Source organism: Heterocephalus glaber, unplaced genomic scaffold (genome assembly GCF_053883595.1).
Source record: "Heterocephalus glaber isolate CG9 unplaced genomic scaffold, H.glaber_assembly_v1.0 deba00001428, whole genome shotgun sequence".
Lineage (NCBI taxonomy): Eukaryota > Metazoa > Chordata > Mammalia > Rodentia > Bathyergidae > Heterocephalus > Heterocephalus glaber.
This window is the reverse complement of record NW_028258293.1, coordinates 8,549,456-8,571,302: the sequence shown is the minus strand read 5'-3', so window position 1 is coordinate 8,571,302 and position 21,847 is coordinate 8,549,456. Positions and strand designations below refer to the sequence as shown.

The 21,847-nt window shown below is 36.7% G+C and overlaps 1 protein-coding gene across 11 annotated transcripts in view; it reads left to right on the top strand.

Moving 5' to 3' along the window:
* Gas2 (growth arrest specific 2) overlaps nucleotides 1-21,847 on the top strand; it is a 130,984-nt gene that overhangs the window by 60,321 nt on the left and 48,816 nt on the right. For all 11 annotated transcript variants that reach the window (XM_021263934.2, XM_004851567.4, XM_087211530.1 and 8 more), the window contains 3 exons: nucleotides 3,854-3,917; nucleotides 11,891-12,032; nucleotides 19,385-19,492. In XM_021263934.2, the coding sequence (XP_021119593.1) occupies nucleotides 3,854-3,917; nucleotides 11,891-12,032; nucleotides 19,385-19,492 (314 nt within the window). The remainder of the gene's footprint in view (nucleotides 1-3,853; nucleotides 3,918-11,890; nucleotides 12,033-19,384; nucleotides 19,493-21,847) is intronic.

The window sequence follows — 21,847 nt, the reverse complement described above, 5'->3', positions numbered from 1 at the left end:
CAGGCTTTTGTGTGGGTTTTACTCATAATGACAGAGCAGGTTGTGGCTGCCCCTTCACCTTCGGGCCAGCATCTTTGGTACACAGAGGTCCCATCAGGATAGAAATGCCCATAGTGCCCACTAAGTGCATGAGTTATTTCCTCTCCACCCATCTTCATCACTACTGCCACCACCATTGTCATTCAGATTTGTGCAGCAGGTCTCACATAGCACAGTGCACTGAAATATCTCTAGGTAAACAGGTATGAGAATGTTCACGTTTCTGAGTAATGAGCACATGCTTGCTTGTCAAACTTTAATGTATGTGCTCATCACATTGCAAACTTGTCTAAATGCAGATTCTAATCAGCATGGCTGGGCTGTATTCCTAATATGCTACTTCTTGATATCAATACTGCTACTCTGTGAACTCTTCACTGTCAAGGGAGCAACATTTTAACTAGTTACCATTTGGCAAGGGCTCTCAACAACATAACTACCTTACTGGGAAAAGCAAATGGAAGGTGATACTGTTTTCACAAATCATTAAATGAGGCAACCTTGAGGAGAATCTAATCTCTCTGTGTTCCAGTTCACACTATTTCTACTCTACTACTCTCCCAGATTCATCAGAGCCTATTCTCTACCTCGAGAAGATATGCAATAATTAATTAATGATGTTTTCATAATTCAACAGTATTTAGCCAACAATAGCTTTTCACATTCCTTCCAAAGTTAAAAAGCTAAAAGCACTTTCCTTCAAATTAGCATAAATATTGTAGCCTCCGTTTATATAGAAAACAAATGGACAGCAAATATTTCATGCTTTCATTTCTTTCCCATCTGTTTACACTTAACATAGTTAGCTAAGCTGTTCATGGCCTGGTGCATTTTAATCCTTGCAGATTCTGTGACACTGAAACTCTGCCCTCTGCCTTAGTGGAAGGCCGAGTTTTTTGTCGCTAACTCCATCAGCATTCCGTTTGACATTTGATGCCCCTGAGATTTTTATAGAATCTAGGTTATGAGACTGAGTCTCTCACCACGTATTTTTGAATTGGGGGGGGGGTCTGTGTTACTTTTCCCAGAGGTCTTCTGCACTATATTTTTCTTTGACTTGGTTTTGATTATTTTTTAATAAAACCATGCAGTGATAAAAACCATTTGCATAATAATCACTTTTGACTAGAGAGCTGTTTGTCTTAAAGAGAATTTTTCAGAGGAAAGATAGTATGAATCCTTCTTTTACTCCTATATGGTTCTTATTGTCCTTGATCATCACAAAAATATGGTGGACTAGGCAGTATTATTTTTCCTTGGAAAAGTGAGATTTTATGGAATAACTTCCCAAAATGATACAAAGAGTAAATGTTAGAGCTCACACTCATACTGGGATCTTCGTGATTTGAATCCTACAACCACTGTACTCTGTCCATCCATTCTATATAGGTTCTGTGTATGGTTCTCTATGTAGAGTCAGCATTGGAGTTTTGTCATGCAAAATACTTTAATTTGACAAATGAGGAAACAAAGAGATGCATCCTCTGTATCAAACTGTCTTTCTTATATTGCCCACATTATTGTTTTTCTTCAAAAAAATATGATTTTTCCATAAAATATACCTATTTTATACTAAGGCTTCTATAGTCCTCAGAATATAGAATGTGGTTAAAAAATCATTTTAATTGTACCAGGAATTACTTTTACAGTGGGCAGTTGACTACACTGACACCATTTATTCACTTCACTAATAATTTTCTTTTCTTGACACTGTTCCCATAAAATGCATAAAATGATCTGAAGCTCCTAAAGCTTTAGCCACCTGCTTCACACAGCTTTTACTTAGGATGAGGCTATTGACAGGGCATTAAGAGTCTTTCTCTCCTCAGCTTTTATGTAGTCCTTCCTCCCACTCAGAACTTCTTTTTCTTATTTTGTACCATCGACATGGTGTTTTAAAACCCCGAACTCAAAGAAATTGATAATCCAGAGAAGAATTTTGATTTTCATCTGTTCACTCCTATTTTGTGATGTTTGTTACTATTCTTGGTTTGAAATTGGTGTTGATGTGAAAGTACACTCTCCGAGCTACCTTGGACTGCAGTTGATTTAATACATCAAATCCTGCAAAGGTGGTGTCTTTCTAGCCGTAGCCAGCTGGCACATTTGTTCTGGAAGAAGTCAATATCTTTATGGGAAGCCAATTTAATTATTTTCTTTGTAAGATTTTGTGACTGTTCACTAGACACTGAATCTAAAATCTGTATTATCAAGAACAGAAATATTCTGTAATTCGCTGTTTCCAGGATCTATTTTAGTGAATAGTACAAACATGTACCATTTTGTTAGTCTATGTTTGCAGTACACAATGTTTGCATTCCGTGCGTGGGGTTGGCAAGGTACAGAATGCATCTTCGTTCCTGTTTCCATCGCCTCCGCTCTCTTCCCATCTGGTGATCCTCTTCCCATTTGAGAGAGATGTGTCACCTAACTTCCTATCATCTACCTTTTATTTTGCTCTTTATTTATAACTTGCATTTCTCATGTAAGAGAAACTATATGGTATTTTTAAATGAACATAGTTAATGCCATTAAAATGTAATTAGAAGAATTAAAAGAGACATTTGAGGCCGGGGATTTAGCTCAGTGGCACCACGACTGCCTCGCAAGTGCGAGGTCCTGAGTTCGATGCCCGGTACCAAAAAAAAAAGTGACACTTTCTAAAAAATAATTAAATTGTATGTCATTTAAAGCCAAAGAAAATATTTTTTTCTATTTCTACCTATCCCCAGCAAATCTCATTATGATGTCAGTGGACTACATTTAGGCTGCTACTGTATGTGGAGGGAAGGAATTAAAATATTTAGGTTAAAAGACTAATACTAGAAAATTGGATTATTATAAAATTCTATGTTTAAGAATTAAAACAGTATTGCTATTTTTAAAGTTTATCAACAAGCAAGACTTGTATTATAAAGGTAACTGTAAAACATTCTAAAGGTTGTTCTTAATGCAAAACTTTTCCAATATATTTTTTTCTTCTTGGATGGATATACTAACATTTAAAAAATATTCTTTGTTACAAAAGAAAGTAGTGTAGGAGCAGGGTGAGCTCTTATTGTGGGATCATGAAATGCAGGTGTAGTTTGTCAACATGTGTCAGTGTATCCAGAGCCATCATTAAAGCAGAGTAATGAATCATCAAATTATATTGGAATAAGAATATAAATTCATAGAAGTCTTCTGACTCATTCATTTGATGGGTAAAGGTGGCTGATGGCACATTGGCAAGTATTGACAAAATCCAGCCTGTTGAAATTGTCTTTAAGGTATTATTCAATCAGATTTGATTAGGAGAGGACTTCACATTTCACAGTCTCACTTGACATGCATCTTTGTTTGTGGGCTAACAAAGAACGGTGGTTTATAATGCCTGCATTTATTCATTGCATTATTTCTGCTAAAATCACCAGCGAAGAGTAGACCCAGAATATTAAGAAGTCCAGTCTGTTCCATTGTCTTGCATGTGCTGTGTGTGTTGAAGTAAATATTTATAGCATGATTACAGCTCCATGTGTAACCAATATTGAATTGAGCTAATTAAGGAAAAGTATTTTCAGGATGAGAACTATTTACTTTGAGAGTTTCTGAGACTGGTAGCTTTTGGGAAGGATGCCTGGCAGGGTTCTGATAGCTACATAATTCCTTTAGTACAGCTCAGTGTCCCAGGGAATAGGGTGGGTCTTGTATTAATATCAGAAAGAAAATCAGCTCATTTTCAGGAATCATAAGGGATAGGGGTGAAGGGGAGTCTGAGGAGCTACCTCACAATCCCTTGTGTTGTAAAGGCATCTACCTCCATTTTGTCTTCCAGTCCTCCACAAGCAACCAAGAGAAGTGTGTCTCTGTTTGCTGGAACTTGGCCGGATTGCAGCCAGGTAGGTCATAGCTGCTGCTACATCAGGACCTTCCCATCTCAGCATCCAGGCAACCCGGAGGCAGAATGGCTTCCATGACTGATGTTTAACCTGGATGTTGAGGAACTACCTATTTAAATATGATTGCAGTACACATCTTGAAAGCAATTGTTCAAGCGAAAAGTATGCTACAAATATTTTTGACATCATGATCTTCTTGTCAAAGAAAGCACTATGTCTGATCATGTGTTAATATCCTTTGGTCAATTATGTTTCCCTTTAAACCTTTCTTGTAAGGGGCATGAAGGAGGATATTGTACATATGGTTTTATGTGACAGCTAACTCTCTTTAAGTCTCTTCTTAGCCTTTATGCTTTCTCCCTTCACGTCTTTGCTTGCAGTTTATTCTTTAATATTTTTGGCTTCCTTTTCCTTAATTCTCGCGTGAAACCTCTCATGTATCTCTCAGATCTTTCAGTTTCTACTTCTAAATGAAGAAATAATTTTAAAATTATTGTTTTTCTTAGAGAAAGTTTACATAAAGACATAGTATGTGAAAATGTTTTCTTCTAGAGGAAGAAAAACAAAAGTAACTGTAGGTAAATAAGTAGTGGGAGAGACTGTATTATGTAGGCAAATTTGTTTTGGTTTAGGGTTTTCCCATTTATATTTCACACACCAACAGACAGGGCTACTGATAGTTCTATGAAAACCAAAGAATAAGAAATGAACATGTACATGTTTGAAGAGATCTTGATCCAGAATGAAAATTCAGAATTAATTAGATGTTTTCTCGCCCAGGCCGGGCTATCCTTTGAGGGTTGAGATCAGATGAACCAGTAAAATACAGCGAGAGACATCACTGGTACAACACATACTCAAATAGAGACTTTATGTAGAAAATCAAGGGAAAAATACAATGAATGAACATCAGGAAATTCCTGCATGGTTAGAAAACTAACTGCCCATAAACAGACTTTTTTCTTTCCACAATCCAATAGAAAGCTCTAACCTGTGTTGAGAAGTAATCCCAAATTCTTTAAATCATCATAGTCGATATAATTTTAGTGAACTGTGTATCAAGTATGAATTTCTTTGTACCGCAGTGATTGGGCTGAAAAACATTGCTTTCATGTTTTTTTAAAAAAATTCAGATTAAATATTACTATTATTCAACATGGAATAAAACAGAACCACTGTGTAATATTTGGGGATCTCCCTACCTTGCTGCCCGGGGCCTACTTTCAGTTCGTGGCCGGGCTGCTTCCTGGGTACTGCTCTCCTCGGTGCCCCCCATCTCGAGTTCTGTGAAGGAGCAGGACTGAGGTTCTGCTGCTTCTAGGGCCTTGCCGAGCCCACTACCCCACGTCCTGGGGCTTTGGGCCTCCAGGAAAAATCGTCAGAGCAGAACCAGGGACCCAGCTGCTCTCCCATAAGAAACGGAAAGTTAGCTGCACGCAAGGGAAGAGTAGACACAAAGGCAGGCCACAGCGTCTGAGCGGCTGCGCCTGAAATGCTCGTGGAAAAGAGAATTCCTCCTAGTAACTATGCTGTTTGCTGTAACTGTGCATGAGTTAGGCTGAAGTGCCAGGTCATAATGCTTTCCTAACGTAAACAGATGCACCAGAGAAGCAAGGTTTCTGAAAGCTTCAAGGTCAATAGAGGGCGCTGCTCTCTCTGTAGAATTGCTTGGCGCTTATCATTTCCCACTCCTCTCATTTATAATTGTTTACCCGTTTCCTAGATATAATTTTACTTTGTAATTGTACTGTTTTTTGCCCAAAAACTCTGATTAGGAATGAAAACATTTAATTATGGCTGAGTAATCGAAGGAAGAGACAAGCTATACATTGTAAAAACATGCCTTAAATCATGCTTCTTCCAGCTCTGAGTCTGGCATTGATTGTCCTTTGCATAAGACGTAAAACAAATTAAAAGAAATGAAAAGGAATCCTTTTTGTCATTTGTAAGGTGGGATATCATATGCAGAATTCTCCTCATCACAGAATATTTAAAAATTGTGATCATTCTGGGCCACTGCGTCTGACCACATTGTGTGACCATGAAAAATCCTACAGCATAAAAAATTACTGATATCACGGGAGAGTTAAGTAAAGGCCGAGATGACCCTTACATTACATATTTATTTTATAATGCTTGCTTTTTATCTTCCTCATGCTCATGAGGGTGGTGTGTTACTACACATTTTTTTCCATTAGGGAAGAAAATAAATTGTGATCTTACTTGAGGTATTACTTTTGTCACTATGTGCAACATGAGGTAAACAACTGAATAGCAGGTAGAGAGAACACTGAAGGATTACACACGTTAATAAATTAAAACAACTTTAGTGAAAACTAGAATGGATTTTGCAAGAGCTCTCAAAAATCACAACATTAATTTGCCTATAATACAGATGAGTTTTGATGTTTAAAAATATTCCCAATTAAATCTTACGAGTGTTGTATTTTTCATCCCTGATAGAGGATGCTTTCTTGTATTTGGCTCCTAATATTTAGTTCTCCACATTTCATAAATGTCATCTTAAACGCATCCTCATAGCTTCAGTACTGTGGCCCAGGATGATTCCAATTTTCCACCCCTTGCTTCTGCCTGGGACCCAGCAAAACTCCTCCAAGGGCCCTGGGCTTTCTGAGTTGCGAGATGGAAGACTGAGACCACCTATTTTTATTCCTATGGGTAAAACCTTTATTTTCAACTAAATAGAACTATCATTACCAGAGAGTGAAATGTTTGCTAATTTCAGAAAGGTGTCAGTTTCTGAATGCAAACATACATTGGTCTTGTGAAAAGTAAAGTACTCAGCAAAAGCAACGCAATAAAGCCTCAAATTTTCATGACAGTGCTTTGACATTAATCGACAGAAACAGAAAAAAAAGAAGTTACTAGAAATCATCTTATAGACTGCGGATCTAAGACTACTTTGATAATAACGATGAAAGCTTCGGATATTTTAGTTTGGGGCCATAATCAAGAATCAAATTCACAGCCGAACTTTTTCTGGTTTTAGGGTGCTACTTTGATTTGGAAAACATTTTATCATGACTCATAAAATCCTGTGTGAGCATTTCCTTTAATCTTCTATTTCAATCGTTAGTGTGATGGAGAGAAGTGTTACTTAAAGGAAGATTAGTCTTATATCAAGATTATTAATTGAATATTCATCTTATTTAAAGCACTTGAACTAACTTCTAAGAATTTCATATGCCTCACATGATCAATTTTTTTTCTAAATATCAATCTGTGTTTAAATTGCTTCAAAATAGATAAATTGGGCAAAAGGAATCTTGCAAGAATCTATAAACTGATACATGCTTTCAAAAGAAGAATTTGTCAATAAAATTCATTTGTCCAAAAAATATGCTCTCTGAACACTAATAAAATAGGTTTCAGATGACTCTTGTTTCAAAACTAGTCCACTAAAGTCTACTGAGTATGCTGAGTAAATTGTCTAGTCCCTAGTTTGGGGATTCAGTTATTTCATATGGATCAATCTCAAAAATTATGTCAGAAGAATGAGAAATCAATTTCTTGAATCTCATCAGAAAGTCATTAATCAAGTGACCCTTTCTCTAGCACTTTGACGTTTTAAAATGACAAAAAAATAAATATTTGCCCAGGGTATTTGCCTTATTTTTATACCAATGAGGTCTATGAGGATTTGGTTTTCATAGATTCAACCTTCTTGAGCTCATTAGTTTGACTCGTACTCAGCTTGAGAACGACAGCTATTCCCTTCTAAATCTCTAGAGACTTGTAGTTGGAAGAGAAGGGACAATGAGATAAATGTGTGAAAACCTTATAGACCACATAGAAACGTGAAGTGGTAAAGTTAGTCATGGAAAGGAAAGTCCAGTAGCCTTTTGGAGACTAGAAATGAGATCGATGATGTGATGGCTAAGTTGGTTTGCAGGTGCACGTTCTCAGTCCCAGGGGAATTTCATGATTTACAGACTGTTGACAACTCCAGACTGACAGGAAGCCAATGAGTGGTATTTAAGTGTTAATTTCGGGATGGGCAGACTGTACCTGAGGCAGCTTGAAGTATTCAAAAGCCAATGTAAGCAGAGATTTGGGGCTTAGGGTTGATTTTCTATGTTTAGTGGCATAGCTCATTTTCAGCGTTTCCAGATAAAGAAAAATCCCCAGGGATAAGATTTTCCATGTGTGGCTTTGGAACCGATTTTATGCTAACCAAATCTACCTTGTTTATGTTGGACATAGAGTTGAGTCTGTTGTTAACTCTAATAGCATGTGCATTAATATTTCACTTTATTAAGAAAAGGCAAAACTCATGCAACCTGTTCTTAAAAGATGGCTTGTGTCTACCAAGAATTACAAATGAAATCATATTTTCCTCTTGACCTAATTTCTACTTTCAAATATGGTATTTTCCCTTGTGACTGACTCTTGAGTTGGCTGTCAATTGTATGATAAGTTGCTCTAGCCTCACTACCAAGCTTACATTATTCTCCTAAGAATATTAAACGTAACAACCTTTTGTATCTTCATGGAACTAAGAGCCACAGGAGTCTAAAGAGATTAGAAAAAGTTGCTTGTCAAAGTTCATCTAGCTAGCCAGTGGCTAAGCTGAGATTATAACTTGGTCTGTGAAGCTCCAGTCCTGAAATATTTCTGATATTCCACAATTCTAAGCCTTTAAGGAAAACAAATTTTTTTCAAAGGACATAACAGAAGTGAAAATATTGCCTTTCATCTCAATGGCACCTTACTTTTGAGGCTGTTAGCCACATTGTCACTTGATGGTAGCTATTTTAAATAAACTGAAGATTTGCTACTTGAAACTTAGACCTGCAGTTAGGGTTGCAGTTGTGCAAACTTTATTAAATAAATTAATTTATAAACATCAGTCTCAGAGGTTGTGCTGCATGTTAGATGCTATCTGGGGCATGTAATATATACTATTTTAATTTCTTCCAACAATATTAGAACACAGGAATTTGAACTCTCTTTCTAAATTAAAATAAAACTAAAGCTCAAAAATAATGTATGTCAAGATGCCCAATAGTACTAGAATCATGGAAGATTTTCCACAGCTTTTCTTTTTCTAACTGTCTTTCTCCTTTCTTCCTCCACTGTTGTAATGGACTTCAGCGGTGGACCATTTTTACCTATTCTTTCCTGACAGAAAATAGGCTTTAGACACTTACTGACTTGCTCAATTTAAGAAATAGGTTAGTGATATAATTAGTTCAAGTCTATGTCAGAGAAGAATAATAATCATACAGTATCTCCATGTAAGTTATCCGTGGTAATGCGATGCTATGTAGAGTTTAGCATAACTAATGATTACTCAAATATTTTTAAAAATGTGTTTCAGTTTTGGACAAGGCTTAGTCTTTTAGGAGAACTGTTTATTTTTTTCTTGGCAGACCATTTTTGTACATTTAAAGATGACATGTTTTATTAAAGTGAGATGTGCATTTAGGAATCCAAAGCCATGACATTGGATTCACATTTAAAACCTGACGTCACTGTTACATAAGAATAAAGAAATATTCGATCATTCGTGTGGTTGCTGTTAGGTACCTACTATGCACTCAGACTGATGCAGATGCCACAGGCAGACAATGGTCTCCTCATTATACAATGTGCAGTCCAGCAGGGCTTCCACTAATGCCTCATTAATTTGTTAATACGTGCAAAAGGTGAAAAATATGGCAAATGGTGGCCACGTCTTTACACCTAATGACTATTCATCATGGAGTCAAAACTTACTCCATGGACTCGAGGTTGTCCCCAGAGTGGTAATTTGTCAGTTGAATTGTGCCATCTTGAGCTTTTTTGTGCTGCATTCTAATATAAATTTTCCAGCTCTCATAGGGCGTCTATGTGAATTCTGAAAAAAATATACAAAACAAAATAAAAGAATACCAGATGAAATATCAAATATCAGTTTCATAGCTGAAAAGGTCCAAGCTGGCAGACATGGTTAGCATCTGCAAATGAACTGTAGAATTAGGCCAGTAACTCCCGAGTCACAAGCAAAGATGAATCGAAGTGGAAGGCCCACAGATGGCTTCCAGTGGACAGCTTTCTCCTTAGAAGAAAAAGGTAAACTGAGTCAGGCATGCTCAGTTGATTAAAATTCTTTTGTTTCACTATGGAAAAATGAATAATGAAGCAGGGAATCTAGGAATTAACCGAATTGGGCACCTTCTCTAAGAAAAAAAAACTATCAAAAGTGGAAAAATTTCTTCCTCCTTGAAATTTACATGAAATATACATGCAGTGATGGCAGTTAAAATAGCAAACCATTCAAGTAGAACAAAAGTTTAAAATTTTACATTTAATGATGATTTAACACGGCATTCAATCAAAGGCACAAATATATTGTCAACATATTTATTCTTTGCTTATAGATGATTTGCTTTGTATATTATCAGTAACATACTTGTAATCTCCAAGCGACTATTTTCTCTCCTTTCTACTAAAAAGTCACCTGATGAAAATGTCAAGGGAAATTGACACCAGCTCCAAAGGCAAAAAACCTGAATTTCCGTTCTTATTCTGCTCCTAGCTGTTTATACACCTTCTTGAGATGTGTACTCTTGTTTGTGAGAATGAAGGAGTGTAACGAGATGACCCCAAAATCATTCACAGTTCTCAAATTCTGGAATTATCTTTGCTGTCTCTACCTAAGTGCAACTGATATATGTCTAGGAAACTAAACCTAATTTTAAGTGTAGCTTAAGAAAAATATGATTAGGAATGATATGAACCTGATAGCAAGTATATATCTCTTTCTCTTTGAATTCCTATGTCACTTATAATTCAGAAATCATAATTTTTTCTTATTGTTATTCTAAATTATTTCTGTTTCATGTCATGTTTATTTGTCTCACCAGTAACAATATATGTACTTTCATTATGTTGTTTCTGAAAGGTTAACCAATGATACCGTATGACCCTTGGGCTTTGTTCTGAGCCCATTGATGATGTTCAATTAACAGTGAATTTATTCTGGGGCTAGGAATGTAGGTCACTGGCACAGTGCCTGCCTGGCAAGCACGAGGCCCTGAGTTCGATTCACCAAAATCAAACAAACAACAACAACAACAACAAAAAAACAGTGAATTTATCCTATTAAGTCATTTAAAATTTTTATTTTGACATATTGCTCTTTTCAAGCTTGGCTCTGACTTTCTGATTTTATCTCCACCATTTTTCATCTTAATACCTTTAAAAATATATTTTATTACTGAGCATTAATGTTCCATGATGATGCAGTTTACTATGGGAAGTTGGTAAATGCATGTGTCTCAGTCAGTTTCAATCCTATCCTTCCCTGCTCTCTTTCTTTCCCCTCTCCTGTTTACTCCTTTCCCTGTCTCCAGAAGTCTACCTCCTGGGTTTCTGTCCTTACTTCTTCTGAGTCTAGCTATTTTTACTGAGCATGATCTCCAGTTTCACCCATTTTCCTGCAAATAACATGATTTCATTCTTCTTTATGCCTGAGTAATACTCCATGGTATACACATATACCACATTTTCTTCTTCCATTTGTCTGTTCACAGGTATCTTGGCTATACTTAAGCTCTTATGAATTGTCACCTTTACCTCCGTATTTAACAAACTCATGTTCAACATGGAGCTTACTTGCAGCAGTTATACTGTTAAAGCTGATCAATGTGAAAGCTAAAGATAAATATCCCATGATTACTCATGTTGTTGACTCATTCACACATTGCATTGAATATTTTAATTTATTTTAGCATGTTATATGTGTGCTCATATACATGTATATGAGCATGTATACATACAAAGCAGGTGTATGTGTTTTTCTGGTGCTTGCAGGGTGCTAATTGAGCACTTACTGTTTCAGTGCCAGAAATAGTTAATGCTGCTTTTAAAGGCAGCACCTTATATAATGCAGCTCATAATCAAAGCAATGTGTGGTAACTGCATCAGGATAAGTTATGCATGTGTAATGATCTGACACTTTTTAAAAGGTACGGTGTGGAGCCTCCCGGGTTGATAAAATTGGAAAAAGAAATCGAACAGGAAGAAACACTTTCTGCTCCTTCTCCTTCTCCTTCTCCTTCATCAAAGTCTTCTGGAAAAAAGAGCACAGGAAACTTACTGGACGATGCCGTAAGTAAAATCGCTCAGACTTCTCACCAGCAGTGCGTTGCCTTTTAACTATAAAGCATATTCTCTGCAGTTTCATGTCAGCCTGACCTTCCCCTCTTTCAATTTCCTTGAAATTCATTTTAAACCCCTATGAAAAAGTCTGTGTTCTTACTATTCATTTTGAAATTCAAAACTGAGTCCATCTTTTATAATGAAGGGCCACTCACTTCTGCTGAGTAGCGTCTAAAATGTTAGGGGAAGTCAACAACTGGAAAATGATATTCGAGAACACTTACCCCTTATTGCTACTGGTTTTTGATGCCTCTTCGGACGGATAAGAACCCTAAGGCACAAAATCTTGAGAGTTGTTACAGAAAGAAAACCAAACATGTGATAGAGAAGATAACTGTGCTTTACTGACTGTCTGCCATCACCCAGAGTCGTCTGCTTTATCCAGTGCTCTCATTTCTGAAAGGCCGGTTTCTTAGTTGAAGAAATGGAATCTTAGAAGGTCAATAACTTGCTTAGAGAAGAAGAGCTGAGATTCCAATATAACTCCATCAAACTCTCTGGGGTTTCTCTACCAACAAGTCTTTGAGTCACAGTTTGGGGAATTCAGGACAAATTTTAATAATATCCTTATAATCACAATAAGCACTTTCTAGGTATAACAGCAAACTGGATAATTAAAAATTCTCACTGTACTGCTGTTGCCTCTTAAGCACTAGTGAAGAAGATAAATTATCAGTGGCTGAAATGTTGCTGGTGTGAAGTTTTAATTTATGAGTTTTTGATTGTTTTTGAGTTTTACAGAAAATGATAATGCCAGAGTAGATCGAAGTAGGTCTTGCATTCCTGGAAAGTCCTTAGAAACTAGCATTGACCATGTGCCAGATGAACACAGTAGCCAGACTATAGATGCCTATTAGTCCCTAGCTGGGGTTTCTTTCCCTAGCATCTTAGATGAAAAAGGTGGGGAAATGATGGATGGACATAATGTTATGAAGAGAAAGAGAGCGATGATTTCTCCATCTTAGCTTCCTTTGCTTTTCCCCATGAGACATTGGACTATATTGCAGATTTAGATGAATAGAAACATAATCAGTCCAAGCAATTAAGAGCTCTCATTTCTAACACACCAAACCTAAATGTAGCCTATCAGTTAAGGTATCTGCACCAATACTATTTTAATTTAATTTTTTTTAGTTCACTCAGGATGTGAAAGGATTTTAAATGCCTTTCATGGAGCAATCACATACTTTGCTTTATAAGGAAATACATTGTATCAATAGCAGATAACGGTACATTATTTATGCACCAATAAAAATAATTTTTCCTGTCATGTATTAGACTTAAGATAGGTAAGTCTACTTGCTTCAGTCTTTCTCTTATAAATATATTTTTCCCATCGACTACCCCTGTTTTAAGGACTTTGCCTCTCAGCTGTGACTTCCAGTCACATTCTCTAATGTCTTGTGGTCAGACTTCCAAACTGCTGAAGCCTGTATAGCCAGTGTCACCATTTACTTCTTCACGAATCAATTACTGAATCACATGACTTTTTGAGACCTATAATCACGAGAGTTCTTCCTGGCCTTTGACACTGTTGATCATTTGATGCTTGCAATTTTCTACAAAACTCCTTGCAATAAGAATGATGCCACTAAAGGTGACTCAAATCTAATTAAGTCTATCTAGGCATGCCCCATCTGGTCCACTTTAAAACCCAAGCTCACCAACATGTCCCATAAGCCCTCCGTCCATAGGGTAGCCCCTGTGTTTCGATATAGCCATTATTGCTTCTTCACCATACTTCTGACTTCTGCTTTTAAATCTACTTTGAAATACCTTTTCATCTTTCAAAATTCTGGTTGTGTTAGCTTCTAGATAAAGCTTTTCTTGGAATTTCTCTTCCCAGTTTAAATTGGCCAATTACTCCCTGTTTCATAAAGAACTTTGTATATATTTAAGGAAACATTTACCTTATTGGGCATAAATATGTATTCCTAACGGAGTAAAGACCTATTTTTCAAAGATAAGAACCGTATTTTATTAATCTATATCTGTCCAATGCCATGTTTGTTGAATTCATTATAAATGTAGGTAACTAAGGTTGAAAGATCTTCTTAGTTGTTCTCTTTTTCTGGTTTGACCACGTGTTCTGGAAACACAACCTTTTCAGGGATCCTGAGGGTTTTCTGAGGAAGGAGACCCTACCACTTGAAGCCCCTTATGTGTACTGGGGAGTGTCCTTAGCATGGTTCCTGCTCTTACCAGTTTGCCTCATCTCTAGCCCTCCTTCATCACTGATGAGGAGATACAGACTTTCTGTAGAGTACAAAGCAGTCACTGCACCAGTTCCCTGGCCCCAAGTTCTGCTCTTTCAGCTGGAAACAAGGCTGGGCACTGCAGCACAGCTGAAGTTATGCGCTCCTTAAGGTTTACCAGAGTTTGGGCACAGAACTTACAGTTTAGTTCCAATAGAATGCAGGGGTTTTAAGTGAATGTGAGAAATGTGCCAAGTCTCTATTTCTGTACCATTACCATCTAGAATACTATGTTCTGTAAGTCTTCAGCATTACTCAAGTAATGCTTAACCAAACACTACCAGCACCAGACATGCCACGGGGGAAAACGTTTTAGGGTTAGGTCAGTTCAAGAAATACAACTGATTGCAGCCTCCACCTGGAGTTTGGAAATGCGCTTGGGCATATCAGGGACTCTGGCTATTTCTGTAATAAGATTCTCATTTAACCTGGAATTTTCCCAGTTTATTTCACCACAGAAGTCTCTTTTCTCTTACTTTAGGGAGAACTGAATTGAATTATTTGTATTCTGTTTAAGTGGGAGTTTTTCAAGGAAGTGTTTTATTTCAGAGACAGTGGAACAGAGAGAAAAGTAATTTGAGTCTCACTAATGGTTTAAGTCAGAGCTTCAAGTTAATATAGGAAGGGATCCGTCCCTATGACGACTGCTTCACCACATATGAGGCATACATAGAATTGAGAGTTTAAGTGGATGCACCCCAGTATGCATTTCAGAACATAGGTATGAAATACAGATTGCCTACAAAGTTCGCATGTGTACGTAATACTGTAAGCTATTTGTAACACTGAGAGAGTTATTATCTGCAGCCACGAAAAGAGAAAAAATGATGGTGAAGTGCAGGAGTAGGGAAGAAAGAGGAGAGAAAAAATAAAATAGGGCTAGCAAGAAAGCAAGGGCAGAAGGCCTGGGTTAAGATGATCATATTCCAGCAAGCAGTTTCAGAAATAACTGCCAGATTCGCAACTTTCGGTGTTTCATCACATTTCTTTGCTTGGTACTTAGGGGAATAATGAAACAAAAAAATAGGTGACCTTTTTGGTGGATGATACAATCTACCTTCTTTAATCAAGATATCACAAAAGAAACACAGTGGGTCCATTCCTGTTCATTTATTCCCCAGATGCTCTGATAGAGTGATTCCGCTATGATAAATATCGGGGTCAGGTTTAGTTCTTTTCTTTGCATTCCCTCGGGCTGAGCTAGTTCCCACACAGTGAGCTGAATACAGCTCTATAAAACCATTCTGACTTTCTTCCTCTTCTCCCCCAACTTCCTCAGTCCGGGGATGAGAGAGAGTACAATTTGGAGTAATCAGGCTCCTCTTGAAAGCCTATTTCAGTGGAAAACTGGCTGAGTTTCTGGCCAACAACAGAGCACGTGCCAAACTGACTTATCCCAAGGTAATGTAAGAACCCAAGATGTCATCGCTTTCTGTTTACTTAACAATATATTTCCACTGTCACCGTCTGGCCTTGTCTCTTTCATTTCTGCCTTCTCCTCTCACACAACTACCAAAAAGCCCTGGGTTTTCGAACTCAAGTCCATTTTCAGAGTGAGGAAGGAATTAGAAAAGGTCGGGTCCCTTGAGGAAGTGTTCCTTGCGCTGTAATTCATTGGGAACCAATAGTTGCTGTGTGGAGGCAAAAACTACAAGATGACAATGCTTTCTATACAGACCTGCGGTTGTCATTTCTTAGCCGAGGAACTCCACAAACAGCGATTTAATGCTTGCTTAGTGAAGGGTGAGCAGAGTTGTGCTAACTGCAATCATTTTTAAATTGCAGGCTGCACGTCATGTGCTTTTGATGCGATCTGTCTGATTTTCTCCTGGGTGACCGTCTAATGCTTTCTTCCTTTCCTTGCCTTCCTACGCTTCATCTTTGTTTTCATCGTAGAAGCCTTTCTTGTAGTGAGAAGGCTAACAGTGCCCCTTCTAGCAATGGTAGAAAAATGTATGTACACACACACACACACACACCTAATATGTTCATTAACTATGTAGAGACAAAGATACACATGAACACCAAAAACACGTGTAGACACGGTCATTGATTCTGTGACTGCCTCTCCCAATCCGGTGAGGCTCTGCATTTTTGGAAGGGAATGACACTACTGTTATCGCCTTTTCTACTTCCTGTTTTAGTATCATCATAGATATGAGGAATATTTAAGAATAGCCTTTCAAAAGTTCTCTAGGGTCATAATCCCGTTATCATTAGGATGAGTAGGCGATGTGTCTGTGCACCCAGTGTAACATGGTAGGAAAAATGGCTCAGAGTCACTTTCTTCATCATTAACTCAATGACAGACAGCACCCTCATTTTTCAATGAAAGTCATCTCTAAGGGTTTTAAATCTAACCTTATTCTGTTCCACTGATTTCCTTTGTATATCCATATTCTTACCCATCTATTTATTCATTTATGTATTCAATATGGATTTATTGGTCAAGTGTTTAGGCCATTAAAGCATCAAGGATTTAAAAATCTAATGAAATATCCTTTTAACCCTCGAGGAACTCAATCTATCCAACAAAGGAAACACTAAGGGTCAGCTGTAGCTGGGATACAATATGCTGTGATGAAATAACAACCCAGAAAGCCAGGCTTGAACTCTGACATGAACGGATGGCAGCAAGGACTGGTGGAAATGTACATCCTGAATCTGTACCTTTAAAAATGTTGGTTCTTCTTGGTATGTCTTCATTGAGGCATAATTACATAGTTCCTAAGATACATTTTTTTTCTAAGATACATTTTTTCAGCATTCTTCCACTCGTTCTAGTTTTTCCTTCAGTGTCATTTTCTTCCTTATTTCTGGAATCTTTCTCATTCCAGCAAAACCAAGTTGAATTCTTTTATGCCAGCTTGCAGGGGAGTTCACACATTACTCTCCCGATAGTTTTTGCTTAATACAAGACTGACTAAAGTTAGAAATTGTATCATTTGAAAGAATGATCAAATTTCTTTCTTGACAAATCTTTAGGCACCATAATTTATTTGTTTAATTAATTTTATTATTATTGTTATTATTATCATACAAAATGATACAGCAGCTAGGATCTAAATTATGATTATGAGGACATACAGATGAAGTATCTAGCATGGACCATCTGTGCCAGTTTAGTTACTCTGAGTTATCTAGGAAGATTCTGTCATACTCTGTGTTTTAAAAACTATTCCAGAATTTTCATGAATTGTAAAAGAGAATGAATTTTCCAGAGATAAGAGGAATATTCTTGATCGCCATTGAGTCACAGCTGTTAGGGTCTCAGAAGAACAGTACTTACTTCCATGTTTTTAAAATTTTTATTTATTTTAGAATTAATGGGTAATATTACATTTGGCACTTTTGAAAGCATACATACATTATTAAATGGTGAATAGCTAATTAACAAATGCATTATCTCCCAGAGTTATCATTTTTGTGGTAAGAACACTAAATATCCATTCTCTTTGCATTTTAAAAGGATTCAACATGACATCGTTAATTCTAGTCACCAAGGTATATGTTAGATTTCTGGAATTTATTCCTCTTATACCGCTGTAATTATATATCATTTGATATATATTGGTATCATTTGACCAATATTTCCTTATCTCCTCCAACCCCTGAACTTTCCCATCTCTGATAGTGACCATTCTACTCTCTGCTTCTACAAGATCAACTATTTTGGATTGATCCAGGTCATGAGCTGCTGTTTGTCTTTCCGAATCTTCCTCAGGTTCATTTTGTCTATGTTGTTACAAGGGAAAGACTCTGTTATGTTATGTTTGAATCCATTTTGGTTGAGTCCATTATGCATATGTATACCATATGTTTTTGAACTGATCCATTGATGGTCAGGTGAGGCTTATTTGATATTTTGGATATTGAGAGTAACGCTTCAGTAAAAATGGGAGCAAACATACCTCTTTGACACACTGATTTCTTTTCCTGTATACTATACAGCTAGTAGCAGTATTTTTAATATTTTGAAGAACTTCCATATTATCTTCCGTGTGACTGTATATTGTTCTCTCCTTGACATCTTTGTGGGAAAATTTGGACGAGATGAATACAGGCCATCCTACACAAGATCAAATTTGTTCTGTCCAGCTTCTCAAATACAGGCTGCAGATTGTTCATAGATTACCATTTCTTCCATAGAAACTTTCTCTTGAAATACAGATTACTGCTTTTAGGTTGGAGAGTTGGTTAGATAAAGAGGGATAGTTACGAAACCCCAAATCAGGGAAAGCATACACAAAGTTTTATTTATAAAAATCACTAACTATTACATTATCTTCTGGTGTCACAACTATCATAAGCATTGTGCACATATCACTTAGAAATTTTTAAAGCGTAAAGAAAATAGGGGCCGGGGATTTAGCTCAGTGGTTCCAACACCTGCTCTGCAAGCACAAGGTCCAGAGTTCGATCCCCAGTAACTCCCCCCAAAAAAGAGTAAGGAAAATAGATATACATGATACAAAAATTTGATATTCAGGCATGAATTTCATAAAATGCAAACAAATTCTAAGATATGACCACAGAAATGGAGTGAGTGGCAGGGCAAATCTCGCTCAAAAAGAGGTGATTTCGTAGAGAAAATATTAGAGTTCAAAAGAAGATGAAACACAAGTGTCATTTAAGAAAATTATCACTTACTTATTTTGACAGTGAGTGAAAGTAATTTAATTAAGCTGTACCCAGGAAACATACACTCAAATATTCATTCTAAGCTAGTTCACAGTATGTTCATTCTAGCTACCTATAGACTTTGTCAACACAGTGTGTGTGGTCTTTCTAGCTGTGCAGAAAGGAGACAAGGCTCATTATTCTTAGGGTACCAGTTGGGTACCATCTGGCATCATCAACGTCATCATCTCACTTCAGAACCTGACCTCAGCAAATGGTACTCCTGTGTTCTCCTTGTGTCCAGGGATACAGACGAGCTTGAAGGCATTAATAATCCAGGGTCTTTGGAATCCTTGGGGCGGGGGACTGACCAGCCTACAGGGAACCTGCTGAAGGTGAATGAAGCAGCCTGCTCTTCGATTTCAGGTGAAACAAATTTCTGAAGACCCTCCTTGCAAGTGTCCCAGCAAGTTCTGCGTGGAGCGGCTCTCCCAAGGAAGATACCGAGTGGGAGAAAAGATCCTCTTCATTAGGGTAAAGTTTTACTTTTACTTATTATCTTGTTATTAATGAGGAGGACATTCAGGACTTAACTGAGAAAACATGATGGGAAATTTTACCAAATAACTAAGCAGGAGCTTCCTTATGATATTTGCAGTAGGAATGAAGCTTCAAGGTATGAACTATTTTTAATGTAGTGTGCCTGAGAATGTATTATTGAGGACTAAATAAGGAGAACTATGTTTTTGACATTTTTGAAACATACAAAGAGATAATAAGGATCAAATTCAATAAATGAAAGCATATTCACTTTTACTTAAGCATTTAGCTTCAAAGAAACCTCCCCCAGCCTCCTCTCCTGCACAGGGACTGGGAATAGCAATGCTCCCTGGTTTTCCATGCCTCATGCTATGGAAATGATCATACATCTTTTGGATTATTTCAACGTGGCTTTTCAAGAAGCCTATGCTATGGACCAAAGTGAGAAGAATCAAAGCACAGCACGATTAAACAGTGACTGTCATTTCTTACCAAGTTTTCTGAGTTAGAATAAGAGTGTGGACCAATGATGGATTTGTTATTCTTTTTTTTCATTTTATAATGGTCCTGATTTAATTCAAACAATCTTAGATTGTAATATATGGTTTAGTAAAGCAATATTTCAGGCCTTTGACTAGGAATCTGTTCTGTTAAATATCAAGATAATTTAATTTCTCAAAATAAGATTGTGACTTCTGATAAGATTAACAGTTCCTCTTTTAAAAATACAAGAAAATGAAAAATATAGCACTGAAACATTCCCAGAAAACTTCAGTAAGTAATAGTATTTTACCTGCCTCATTTTTGAGTCATCTCCTGAAGAACAGAGATTATAATTCAAAGGAGCTATTTATCTTCTCATTCAAGTAAATTACAAACATCTTGCTTATTATTTGCAGAGCAGAATGATTTGAATGTGTTACTCTAGTACAATCAACGAACATTTCTAAAAAACTCAAATCTCTAATGAACCATTAGGAATTGTGTTGCTGTAACATTTTCTTAACTTCAACTTTTACCTGAAACTCATTTATGGGGCAGGTCTTTTTAAAGGCTCTGATGCACGTATGTGAGGAAACGTTTCATCACAATTTACCTTTAAAATAATGTCCATCGTTACGTATTTTAACCTAATTTTAAGTCAGTGTTTACAGGATTTTTTAAATTCCAGGAAATATTTGCTGTTGTGCTTTGGAATGGCAGCAAGAGGGATATAGCCATATATTATTATTAAAGATTGGGAATAAATGTGGGTGAATAGTCTTACTAGGAAACAGCTTCTCGAGTTGCTTATTTTGTTGTTATTGTTGTGGTAGTTATTGTCCTTTATTGCAAGGATAACATTTTTTTTAGCCAAGCTTCCTGCTTTCATTTTACCACATTAAATAGGAATGATTTAGTCTCCATGGATCTGTTAAAATTTTACCAGGCCGACCTTTCTCAGTAGAGAGTCTCTCTCTGAATATTGAGCCCTAGATCCTAGAACCAACATAGAGGGCTTCATTTTTATTAAAAAGTTTCCTTTTTATAATAGAAATGTTAATAAAACACATAATTAACAAATTAGATGGTTTTCTTTCTCATGTAATCTATTATCTTCAGGAAAATGTATATATTACACATGATTATGTATCAGTGACTTATTTAGTGATTGTCATTCTGCTCTAATGCATTATAAGGAACTGAAATTTATTACTCAAAAAGCCTCAGAGGTACTGAATTGGTTTTCAAATGATCCTAAGTTTGCTGTTGTGCATCTTTATTACAGTTCTATATTGTTTAAGTTTGCATTATTATGCCATATTTTAAAATTAGTCACATCATTGTAGGAGGCTAATATGGTCATATTCACCTGGCCATGTTTACGTATATTGGTCTGTAAAAAGTACACACAACAAAACATATTGGGTGTCTTAGCATATGTCCCCTAGCTTTCTGTCCATCTGAGTCAGTAGTGTCTTCTTATTGTCATAATGGACTTGTCCAATTCAAAGAACAAAGTAGTGCCATTTAAGTATATTAAGACTATTGACTTGACTCTTAAAGGTAACACAATTATCAAAACATTGACTCAGAAGGAATTGGCCCTCTGAAAGTCATATGTAAGGTTCTCTTAATAAGCCTGTGTCTAACACAGTTACACTTGAATTACTCTTCTTAATGTAAGCCAGAGTTAACATTATTATCATTAACCACCTTCCTGGGTCTGGTGACAACACCCAATGCCTTTGCTTTATTGTTGTATGGTTATGTATGTATATAAATAAACATATCTTCTCTTTATACACTTCAATGATAAGAAGTAAAAGTTTTAAAACTATAAAAATGTGTACAGCTTTCAGTGAAAGA